This window comes from Zingiber officinale, chromosome 2B, assembly GCF_018446385.1.
Source record: "Zingiber officinale cultivar Zhangliang chromosome 2B, Zo_v1.1, whole genome shotgun sequence".
Taxonomy (NCBI): Eukaryota; Viridiplantae; Streptophyta; class Magnoliopsida; order Zingiberales; family Zingiberaceae; genus Zingiber; species Zingiber officinale.
In genome coordinates this window covers 68,811,765-68,824,292 of record NC_055989.1, presented here as the reverse complement: position 1 = coordinate 68,824,292, position 12,528 = coordinate 68,811,765, and the positions used below count along the sequence as shown (strand labels likewise).

Below are 12,528 nucleotides of genomic sequence, written 5' to 3'. Positions count from 1 at the left end.
TATTCACCTTTTACCACTGTATCTTTAAAATATGATCTAATCTATCCGATCGATGAGAAAATATAGGAATATAGAAATCTTGAGACATAGAATTTGATCATGATGATGAATCTGGACCAAAACAGTATCTCACTGGTGGCAAAAAGGTGAATACGCTCGCCCCAGCGCCCCCCGCCAACCCGTCCCACGGTCAACACGAAAGAGGTAAATCACGGACAGCTACTAGCCTTTGGAATAGTGACTAGCACATAAGAGAGGTAAATAGTATTTATCTCGACTTTGCCAAAACAGTATCTCACGATCCTAGTATTTGTGGATATCTCATTGTGTATGTGCAACCCTCTTGAATCCGTCTCCACGACTCAACTACAGGGATAGCCAAAGAAGATGGGTTCCTAAATCTCCTCTTGAGATCCATATAAAGTGCCACTCTTGTTTGGCCCTCGTGGGAAATCTCTGTTATGTGCCTCCGTCTAGTATATCACCATGTGATTTAGCTGTAGATAGCTCTTTTTGTCTCCTCAAGTTGGCACGATAGTCAAGATATAGGGCATAATTATATAAGATCTTGGGATTAAAATTTAACGTATTCGAGCATGCCTTATCATTTATACTAATGATTAATAGTCATTTAAAATTTACCTCCTTAATTTAAAGATGAATTGACAAGACACTAAAAATAAACGAATCATCTTTTATCATGTATAGATAGTTCTTTCTAACTGTATTGACCCAAAACTTATTTGGATTCAACAAAAAAAAAAAAACTCATAGGCCTTACCAACCCGGTCAGTCTCTCCATCAAATCAAGCAGTCATCATCTAAGTAGCAGCCAACGATGTCTCAACAGCAGCCAATAATTGAGTGTGTATTTACAGTAGCCTCTTTGATCAGAGGCGAGTTTCTATGTCTCGACTAACATATCCATAAGTCACCTCCGCGGAGGTACAAGTGATGAATCGACTTAATCCAAACTACTTCTACTTCTCTTATGATACAATCTGTAATAAACAGACTCAGAAAATAATTTGACAATTAAAATTAGGGTGAGATGACAACTAAAATCAAAGTGACATGATAATCAAAGTTAAGATAGGAGTATACTTTCCAGCAAACTTTGTGGTTTAACCGGTAGTAAGGCTCTTGGGTCTAGCCCAATCGACTTACAAGTCATGCGAGAGAGGGATGATCAGCTAAAATAAAAATCGGTTGGGCCTAAAGGACTTAATTCCATTACTCTTTATGCGCGCTCAACCAAATGAAAGACTGGTCGACCCTAAAACACTTAATCCCATAACTCTCTATGCGAGCCTAGCCGGATGAAAGATCAGCCAGTCCTAAAGTACTTAACCCCATAACTCTCAATGTGCACTCGGACGGATGAAAGATTAGCAGGACTTAAAGCACTTAGCCCCATAACTATCTATGTGTGCTCGGCCGGATGAAAGACTAGCCGAGCCTAAAGCACTTAGCCCCATAACTCTCTATGCGCGTCCAAGCAGATGAAAAACCAACAGGCCTAAAGCACTTAGCCCCATAACTCTCTATGTACGCCTGGCCGGATGACAAACCGACCAGGCCTAAAGCACTCAACCTCATAAATCTCTATGTGCACCCGGCCGGCTGACAAACCAGTCGAGCCTAAAGCACTTAACCTCATATCTTTATGTGTGCCCGGCCGGATGAATGACTGGCGGGGCTTGAGGCACTTGACCTTATAAATCTTTTTATATATGCCTGGCCAAATGAAAGGTCAGCTGGATCCGAGATAATTAACTTCATAAAGCTCTTCATGCACGGTCGGTCATGAAGCAGGCCAGAATTAAGAAACTTAGTTGCATACTTACTTCCAAATGGATATCTAGTACACACAGTTTATTAAAGGGTTGCTTAAACAGATTTCTAGCATGCTCAATGTATCATTTGAATCTCCGACGGAGTTTAATGCAAGAACAGGTATAAGGGTGATCGACCTTGTTAGCTGGACGAAATATATTTAGTAGACAAGCAATAGACAATATTTTAATAATATGTCAGAATTATCGGGGAATATTCCTTTGGGACCTCCTTCGGAGGTTATCTTGTTTTCTATTGGACAACCATTTATGATAGCATATTCCTGTAATGGCTTCATCAAAAGGCCTAAGTCATGCATGACAAAAGAGGTACATCTGTGGGTATATAAAAGATTTCTCAAATACTCATTACACAGCAAACTAACAAACTCCAACACATGATGTCACCTTATGATCATGGAGGTTATAAGAGATGGTATATAAAAGGAGGGTACTCTCTATTGGCAAGGTACGTAATCTATATCATTTGAGCATTATTCTCACGCGAAGACCTTTTTCTGCTATTCCTCATTCCTTCATCCAGGATCGTACTAACTTGAGCATTAGAGGGTCTTACCAAGGATCCCCTTCCCTGGTTTTCGGTCGCTAACCCTCTGTTGGATCATCGGCGTGTGCGCAGGATCACAAGGAGGCCTTTCCAAGAAGGGAAAAGTCTTGCTCCAGTCAACCATCTGTCCATCGTCACCAGCGCGCCATCTCTCCAACTTTCAGACATAATCAAATTTGGTGTCGTATGTGGGAATCTTCACTTGAATCTAAGACTTGGAGATGGAGGAGGCTAAAAAACTCACTACGATTACTTTAATGCAAGAGGAGCTAGAGATGATTGTCCATGCTCGAGTGCAAAAGGCACTACAACAACAACAAACGACTACTGTTATTATGCTACCACCATCAAATCCTGTAACATCAACAACAACCCACCAGAGGGAGAGAGGAGCTCAAGAGGAAGTCCCTCATTTTCTCCGTGCACCTTGATAACCATGATTTTATTTTATTATTTTCATTCATATAATCATGGTTTGATATAGTTTCATATATAGAACCCATATTTACACTACATTTTATACTTTGTGTTAATTTTGGACTTAATTATAAATTAGTCTATTTTCATGGTATTTTGATGCTGATATTTGTTCATTATCTTGTAGGTATCAAAAGGGTCATGGACCCGATCAGATTAGGCTGCATTTGGGCTCAGATTTAGGGTTAAACGAGGCGATCACATCTTGGAGCTATTTGGACCGTTCATCTTCAATCAAGCAAATCTGAGCTATCCGTGGAGGATCTGGTCCATCCGAAATACAAGGAAGCACATCATAGCCATAGATGAAGATCCAAGAGCTTTGATCCAAATCTGAGATGTCTCCACCGTTGATCAAGCCCTGAAAGATATGGACCGTCCGATCAAAACTGAGGAGGTTTAAAAGCTTCGCGTGAGAAGCTACAGTTGAGCTCGGTTCGCGATTTCTCACCACTGTTCATCGTCTTCAACCTTTGCGATGCCGAGGCTCCCGTCCACAATTCGAGATACATTTTAGTTCGGTCATCATCAGCAATTAATCTTAGAACCGGCGATCATCTTCCGGTCATTAGATCACAGTAGAGGGAGTTCTTTTCTGCTGTGATCTCCATATCACGGGAAAATCAGATCGAGGGAGTTTTCTTGATCTGGAAGATCCTATCAAATTGAAGGAGCTTCGGAGGAGTTTTTTCCAGAGTTCCTGTCTACATTCCATTCATCAAGGACTCGCGTTTCCAGATCGGAGCCGATCAACTAATTTGGGATCGCGACGCCATTTCCTCTGCTTTTCGGATGATGAATATCTGATGAGATTGCAAGCTCGTAGGGAGGTTTCTGCTAGTTTCAATTCTCATAAACTTTAGCTACAGAATTTGATCATTGCTGTGATTGTTCAAGGGAGTTTTCTTGAATTTTTCTATGATATCGCAGGGAGACAAAGCTTGAATGTTGCTTGAATTTGTGGATGATTTTTAATTGCATTTCTATTTAGTTTAAACTTTCAGATTTATTGTTTTCATTTGTTCTCCTTTACGTTGCAAGAAAAACCCCATAAAAGAGTGTTTTGTTAGATCTAACTAATATATCTTTGTTCTAGTAAGTTTAGATTTGTAGTTAAGTTTTGTTTCCTTACATTGATTCAACTACGATTCATTAATATTTCGAGTTCTGATTTTTACGGAATTTGCAATTTAGTTTAGTTAGTCTCCAAGTGATCTGTATCAGTTTACTTAGGTTTAATTAGAATTCAATGTTTAAGTGGAGTTGTTATTAGTTCATTTGGAATTAGTTTAGATTTATTTCGGGAATCAAGTAATTTGATCAGAACCAATTTTGTGAGCATGAATTTCTTTTAATTCTTTAGCATTTGATTTTAAGAGTGAGCGATTCCAATTCTGAGTATGCAACAATAAAAACCTTCAGTCAATAAAATGGAACGAATAAATAAGAATAACATCTAATCATTCTCACTTACTAGTTGCCTTTGGAAAAATACGACTTGAGACTCCATACTACATCTCTTATTTTAAGTATTGAACCGTTCCAATTTTAATTAATTTGATGCACCACGTGACATGTAATATGGTTGACACCAAATTTTGGCGCCGTTGCCGGGGAATATGACTAGAAAAGTGTGATTGTTCTAGATTGTGGAATTTTTGATTACTTTGTTTTGCATTTTATTTGCTCTCATTGGACTTATCTGAATACTCCTTTTGTTTTTGATGTCATGACCAGGACTTCGAAGGACAAATTATTTGAGTTAGATCCAGAGATTGAGAGGACTTTCAGGGCTTTGAGAATTCAAGAGAAAGCTTCAGAAGGCTCTGAAAATATCTTATCACATTCAGATATTCCCATGGCTGATCATAATAGAACCATGAAGGAACTTGCAGCTCCTGATGAGGCTTTCAAGTATTCGTGCATCACTTATCCAAATTTAGCAGGAGATTTTGAGTTGAGATCAGGGCTGATTCATTTACTTCCTAAATTTCAAGGGTTATCTGGAGAAGATCCAAATAGACATTTGAATGAATTCCATGTGGTATGTTCAACCATGAAGCCACAGGGAATTTCAAAAGAAGATATCAAGCTAAGGGCTTTTCCATTTTCATTGACTGGAGTAGCAAAGGATTGGCTATTTTATTTGCCACCAAGATATATTACCTCTTGGATTGATATGAAGAAGGCTTTCTTGGAAAAGTACTTTCCAGCATCAAGGACCGCTACTATCAGGAAGAGTATCTGTGGAATTCAACAAGTGGTGGGAGAGACACTGTATGAATATTGGGAGAGATTCAAGAAGTTATGTGCAAGTTGTCCTCAGCATCAAATTAGTGAGCAGTTACTAGTTCAGTACTTCTATGAGGGATTATTGCCTATGGACCGAAGTATGATAGATGCGGCAGCTGGAGGGGCTTTGGTGAATAAAACTCCAGAACAAGCTAGAGAGCTCATTTCTAATATGGCAGAGAATTCTCAACAATTTGGAAGTAGGGCTTTGACTACAAGAGGAGTTGGAGAGGTGCAAATGTTTTCTAGTGAACAAAAGGAGATAAGGAATTCATTATTGGAGTTGACATCTTTGGTGAAGCAATTGGCGTTGAATAATGTTAATCAAACTTCCACTTTGCCGAGCACACAATTTCCATATCAATCAAGGGGAGTTTGTGGTATTTGTTCTAGCCAAGATCATGATTCGGAGTTATGTCCTAATCTTCATCAAGACGAGTCTTTGGCAGCGTTTTCTAGGGCTCAATTTTCTCAAAAGTATGATCCTTATTCTTCTACTTATAATCCTGGTTGTAGAGATCATCCAAATTTGAGGTATAGCAATTCATTTCATCAACAACCACCCTTGAATCAAAATTTCCAGCAGCAATTCCAACCTTTTCAGAGACAATTTCAGTCATATCAGCAAATACCTAATCAAAATCAGCAACCTCATTTTCAAAATCAGCAAAATCAGCAAAGTTTCCAGTAGCCTGCAACTCAATTCCAGCAGCAACAAACACTTCCAGCACCTTCAAGGCTGAGTTTAACTCAAGGGAACTCTAGCAATACCTCAAGTTCTGATCCACAACAGGCTAGATTGGAAGAATTGATGCAACAAATCCTTCTTCAGCAACAAAATCAACAAAGGACAGATTCGGCAATTCAGAATATAGAGAGGCAGATTGGGCAGTTAGCTTCCAGCCTTAATCAAATGCAAGCCCAAGGATCTAGCCAATTACCTTCACAAACAACTCCGAATCCTAAAGGTAATGTTAGTGCTTTAACTTTGAGGAGTGGGAGGAGAGTTCAGATTTTTCAGGAGAAGGAGTTGCTGAAAAGTTTCCAGAAAATCAGCAAATAAATTTCAGCAGAGGAGGGATTCCAGAAGTTCAGAATGTGCCAACTTCGAGTTCAACTCAAATTAACATGGATCCTTTGGATTTGGAGCATTCGCAAAGAGGTGGGAGTTTAATTCCAGGAAATTCCAGCAGCTTTTGTCCAGCTGAACAAATTCCAGCAGAATTGCAAAATTCCAGCAAAGTTGGAAATTCAGGGGTTCAGAATTCTATCCAAGAAGATTCAGAGCCGAGCCTTCCTTTACCCTTTCCTCAACGCAAGGTTCAACCAAGAAGGGATAAAGAGGAGGAGAAAGCTAAGGAGTTCCAAGAGCTTGTGAATTTATTTAGCAAGGTGGAGGTAAATGTTCCTTTACTCACAATGATTAAGCAAATTCCAAAGTATGCAAAATTTTTGAAAGATCTTTGTGTGCATAAGAAAAAGTTGAAGGGGAATGAATTGATCAGCTTAGGAAAGAATGTATCTGCTCTTATTCAACCAGTTCCCCAGAAATGTGAAGATCCAGGAGTGTTTACAGTACCTTGCGAGATTGGGAGTAATTTTTTCAAGGATGCTATGTTAGATTTGGGGGCTTCGATTAATGTGATGCCAAGATCAGTTTTTCAGACTTTAGGCATTGGACCATTACAGCCTACAGGAGTTGTTATTCAGTTAGCAGACCGCAGTCAGACTCACCCAGCTGGAGTTATTGAAGATGTATTGGTGAAGGTGAGAGAACTTATCTTTCCTGCAGATTTTTATATCCTTGATATGGAGGGAGATTGCTTGGCTAGTAGATCTCCACTTATTTTAGGGCGACCATTTTTAAAGACTGCAAGGACCAAGATTGATGTTCATGCGGGCACACTTTCCATGGAAATAGGAGATACTGTGGTCCAGTTCAGTATTTTTGACGCTATGAGGTATCCTAGAGAGGATCATTCTATTCTCAGCATAGATATTTCAGAGGAGCTGGATATGGATTTCTTTTTAGGTATTGATTCAGATTTTTCAATGGTTGATCAGAGTGGTGTATTATCTTCGGTATTGGGAGACATTTCAGCCGTGGGAGTGAATGATGAGTTTAGTGGGTTATTCTCGATTGAGTCAGATGATTTATGCGTAGGGGATTGCTTAGGAGAAGCTCTACCCCTAGGATCGCCCAGAGGAGAAGAATTATGTGTAGGGGATTGCTCAGCAGCATTACCTCTAGGATCACCTAGTGTTGATCAGATACAGGATGATTTGAAGCCATTGCCTCAACATTTGAAGTATGCCTACTTGGAAGAGAATCAGCAGTTATCTGTCATCATAGCTCAGAATTTAGAACCAGAACAAGAAAGAAGATTATTGGAGGTTCTGAGACAGCACAGGAGATATATTGGGTGGACATTGGCAGATATACTTGGTATCAGTCCTTCTATTTGCATGCATAGAATTTATTTGGAGGAGGATGTGAAACCAGTGAGACAACCCCAGAGGAGACTTAACCCATTGATGCTTGATGTAGTGAAGAAAGAGGTGACTAGACTTCTACAGGCAGGTATCATTTACCCTATTGCTGACAGTCAGTGAGTGAGTCCTATTCATGTGGTGCCAAAGAAGTCAGGAGTGACAGTAGTGGCCAATGAAGAGAATGAGTTGGTGCCTATCAGGGTGAAGAATTCGTGGAGAGTTTGTATAGACTACAGGAAGCTGAACCAAGCAAGCAGGAAGGACCACTACCCTTTGCCTTTTATTGATCAGATGTTGGAGAGATTGGCAGGTAAGTCACATTATTGCTTCCTTGATGGTTACACGGGATATTTTCAGATTTGCATCGCCCCAGAGGATCAGGAGAAGACAACTTTCACTTGTCCTTTCGGTACATTCGCTTATAGACGCATGCCATTTGGACTTTGTAACGCTCCAGGAACCTTTCAGCGGTGCATGGTGAGTATTTTTGGAGATTTATTAGAGCATTGCATGGAGGTTTTTATGGATGATTTTTCTGTATATGGTTCATCTTTTGATGCATGTCTGAAAAATTTATCTAGGGTTTTAGATAGATGCATTGAGACAGACTTGGTACTTAATTTTAAAAAATGTCACTTTATGGTTGAACACGGTATTGTTTTAGGACATATAGTCTCTAGGAGAGGAATTGAGGTGGATCCTGCTAAAATTAGTGCTATCTCTTCTTTATCTTACCCCGCATGCGTGCGGGATGTTCGAGCTTTTCTGGGTCATGCAGGATTTTACAGGAGATTTATTAGAGACTTCAGTAAGATTGCTCTTCCACTGTCTCAGCTTCTTCAGAAAGATGTGGAGTTTCAGTTTGATCAAAGGTGCAAGGAAGCTTTTCAGAGATTGAAGGAGGCTTTGATTTCTGCACCTGTCATCAGGTCACCGGATTGGACATTACCATTTGAGCTTATGTGCGATGCTTCGAACTTTGCCATTGGGGCAGTTTTGGCACAGAGAGTAGAAGGAGCACCACATGTGATCTGCTATGCATCGAAGACCTTAGATTCGGCTCAAGCAAATTACACTACGACAGAAAAGGAGCTTCTTTCTATTTTTTTTGCTTTAGATAAATTTCGTTCATATTTGCTTTGTTCTCACGTGGTTGTATTTTCTGATCATGCAGCTTTGAAGTTCCTCCTTAAGAAGCCAGATGCTAAGCCTAGATTGATTAGATGGATGCTTTTACTCCAGGAGTTTGATTTGGAGATTCGTGATAGGAGTGGGAAGGAGAACTTGGTTGCAGATCATTTGAGCAGAATTGAAGGGGAACTGGATCACACAGCTATTGATGATGATTTTAGAGATGAGTAGCTTTTTAGGGTGCATGGTGAGTCTCCATGGTATGCAGATCTAGTTAACTTCTTAGTAGGTAAGGTTTTTCCTGCACAATTTTCAAAATCTCAAAAGGACAAGTTGAAAAGTGATTCAAAATATTATGTGTGGGATGATCCTTATCTATGGAAATTTTGTAGTGATCAGATTATTAGGAGATGCATACCTAATTTTGAGTTTCAGTCTGTACTTACATTTTGTCATTCATCTGAGTGCGGGGGACATTTTGGACCTCAGATGATAGCTAGGAAAATCCTAGAGTGTGGATTGTATTGGCCTACCCTTTTTCGTGATGCTTATGTATTTTGTAGATCATGTGATAGATGTCAACGAACTGGGAAAATAGGACCTAGGAATGAAATGTCTCAACATTACATGTTATTTTGTGAGATATTTGATGTATGGGGTATTGATTTCATGAGTCCATTTCCTGTTTCTTTTGGATTTTCATATATATTGTTGGCAGTTGATTATGTTTCTAAATGGGTGGAGGCCATTCCCACTAGGACTGACGATTCTTCAGTTGTTGTTAGTTTTGTCAGGTCACATATTTTTTTCAGGTTTGGAGTGCTTAGAGCTATTATTAGTGATCAGGGGTCACATTTTTGCAACAAATACATGAAGGCTATGTTGAGCAAATATGGGGTTTCACATAAAGTGTCTACACCTTATCATCCCCAAACAAATGGACAAGCTGAGGTATCGAATAGAGAAGTGAAGTCAATTCTTGAGAAAACTGTGAGACCTGACAGGAAAGATTGGAGCAAGAGATTAGATGATGCACTATGGGCTTACAGGACGGCTTTTAAGACTCATATAGGGATGTCTCCATATAGGATGGTTTATGGTAAAGCTTGTCATCTTCCGGTGGAAATTGAACATAGAGCTTATTGGGCAATCAAAGCTTGCAATTTTGATGCTAGCCTGGCAAAAGAAGAGAGGAAATTGCAACTCCAAGAACTTGAGGAAATTCGACTAGAAGCATTTGAGAACTCACGGATCTACAAAGAGAAGACCAAAAATTTTCATGATAAGCACATTGTGGGTAAGGAATTTCATATTGGTGATAAAGTGCTCTTATATAGGTCACGACTTCAATTGATTAAAGGTTCGTTGAGATCTCATTGGGAAGGACCTTATGTTGTAACTAATGTGTTTTCTTATGGAGTTGTTGAGATTAGGGAAGAGGCTACCAACCGGATTTTCAAGGTGAATGGGCATAGACTTAAGTTGTTTCATGAGCTTGGCAATGGGGAGGTTATGCAAAAGCGGAAGATTGATGATGCTATCTACTCATGTGAAGGGGAGTTTGTTCCAACTTAGTTTTCTTCTTATTTTCATTTCTAGTTGTTTTAATAAAATGTTTGTTTTTGTTTGATTAATAGATTTTTAATGTTGAAGTTTTGTTGTTGAAATTTATTTTGCTTTGAATAAGAAAATGGCACCCCCTAGCAAATTGTTCTATAGCATGTTAGAAATAGAGATTGTGAGCTAATTTGAGAATCTATTTTGGGGCTTAATGTCAAAAATGGACTTTAAATTTTCTCAAGGTTTCTACTTTAATGATGGACATTTGATTGATAAATTGAATTGATACATTTTCATGCCTAGTGAGGATGAGCCTTAATTGAGTGATGCTTTTGTGTTATTGCACTCTAGAACTTGCTTTGATTCTTTCAAAACCACAATCTAATGGATTAAATCATGTTTATGAAGGTAAATCTATTTGTTTCTTTCTTCCACACAAATTCTTGTTTTTCTTCTTGATAATCATCATATCAATTTTTGTCTTTTCATTTGTAAATCTTTTGGATGTGGATACATTGTGTGCTATATGATGGATATTTTGGCCAAGGTGGATTAAGTTGGAGTGTGGGGGGAACATTAGAGGTTTTGGAGCTAATGGATGCATGAAAAAGATTGGAGTGGCTCAAGATTGGATAGAGCATTTGTTAGAGAATTAATTTTGTGAAGGATTTCTTGTGCTAACTGATATTTCTGATTTTGAATAGCAAGGTTTTAAATTCAAACTTTTAATATTGCAATGCCAAATAGAATCATTTCTTGAGCTTAATCATGTTTTAAGCAAGTTTAAAGAGTTTGAATTCTGGAATTGTTACTTTGGTGAAATTTTCAAATTATTTGAAGATATGTTGAAGAAGGTTTTGAGATGCTGGAATTTGAGCATTCTGTTGGAGGGGATGCAATGAGTTATGCTGAAGCAGAAAAATAGAAATCTAGTTGGGTTTTATTGTGAATACAATTAGGGAGTGATGCAAAATTGAATCTGTGACTGAAATAAGGATGGAATTATGCAAGAATGTAATTCTGAATTTTCAGATACATATCATGGCCTTGGTGCAGTCATTGCAGAATCTGGTCATTAAAGTCAGAATTCGAAATTCAAGTAATAATCAGAGCTAATTGATACTCAAATGGTGTTTCATTGTTTTCCATTTCTTCTCAAAATGCTGTGAACAGAATTTTGAAAGCTTCACAAGGGCACGTTCTGTGCTGAATCTGAACATTACTGCTGTGCAGCAATTTTAGAAGTTTCAAATTCAGGAATAACTTCAGAAAGGTGGAATGCTTGGTGGTTATAAAGGCTGTGGACAGTGCAATTATTTCAGGATCTGTATATTGCTCAATTCTGCAGAAGTATGATTAAAACAGTGAGGTAACAAATAGATTTCAGTTTTTGAACTGTATCAAGTGTGTACCAACTCTGCAGAGCTAATTTTTAAATTCAGTAAGAAAGCATTTGAAGATTTTTTATTGTCGATTAGAAAATGACAGAAGTTGAAGTTTGAAGTGAAATCTGTTAAAAAATAACAGAATGCAGTAAAAGTTTATAAAAATGTTTTGTGCAACACTCAAATAAGTGAGGTAATAAACTGAAGCTATTGAATTTTCAGCAACATATGGAGTTTAATTACTTACCATGACTTCTCGAGCTGAATAAGATAGGATTTAGGAAGTATCAAATTGCTGAAATGGAGTCAATGAAGCTGCAGAATCTGTGACTGTTTGTTTTGTAAATGCAAGAATTCCTTTAACCTCATTGAATCTGATTTTGCAACTTTGGAACCTTTGATACTAAATTTTGGAAATGTATAGTTGGATCCAGTACTTCGAATCTGTTACTCCATTGCAACAACAAGCTGAAACATGAATTTTCAGAAACTCTGGAATCTGACCAAGCTATTGAAAGCTTCTGAATTAGTGATTTAATATGCTGAAAGAGTAATGCTAAATTCGAATCTATGAGCTTGGTTGCAATTAGTAAATCTATTGTAGTGTGGAGCTTCTCAATCCATTCTGAAATTGAACTTAAGAAGTTGCAGAAACAGTGAAGTTTTTATAGCTACTGAAATCTGATAAACATGGATCAAAATTTGTAATTCATTGGTAGAGCGCCATTCCACTTGTGGAGCACTTTCAATTGGAACAAGAATTCTGAAGAAAGGAGGACAATAGCTA

General features: G+C 38.3%; 2 protein-coding genes across 2 annotated transcripts; both read left to right on the top strand.

Moving 5' to 3' along the window:
* The first annotated feature begins 4,609 nt into the window (after window positions 1-4,609).
* LOC122048330 lies at window positions 4,610-5,863 on the top strand. Its single transcript, XM_042609915.1, has one exon. The coding sequence runs from the start codon at window positions 4,610-4,612 to the stop codon at window positions 5,861-5,863; it is 1,254 nt and encodes a 417-aa protein (XP_042465849.1).
* Window positions 5,864-5,983: 120 nt separating this feature from the next.
* Window positions 5,984-9,027, top strand: LOC122048329. The gene is made up of 4 exons (XM_042609914.1): window positions 5,984-6,140; window positions 6,185-7,731; window positions 7,813-7,975; window positions 8,330-9,027. The coding sequence occupies exons 1-4, from the start codon at window positions 5,984-5,986 to the stop codon at window positions 9,025-9,027; spliced, it is 2,565 nt and encodes an 854-aa protein (XP_042465848.1).
* Window positions 9,028-12,528: the final 3,501 nt, after the last annotated feature.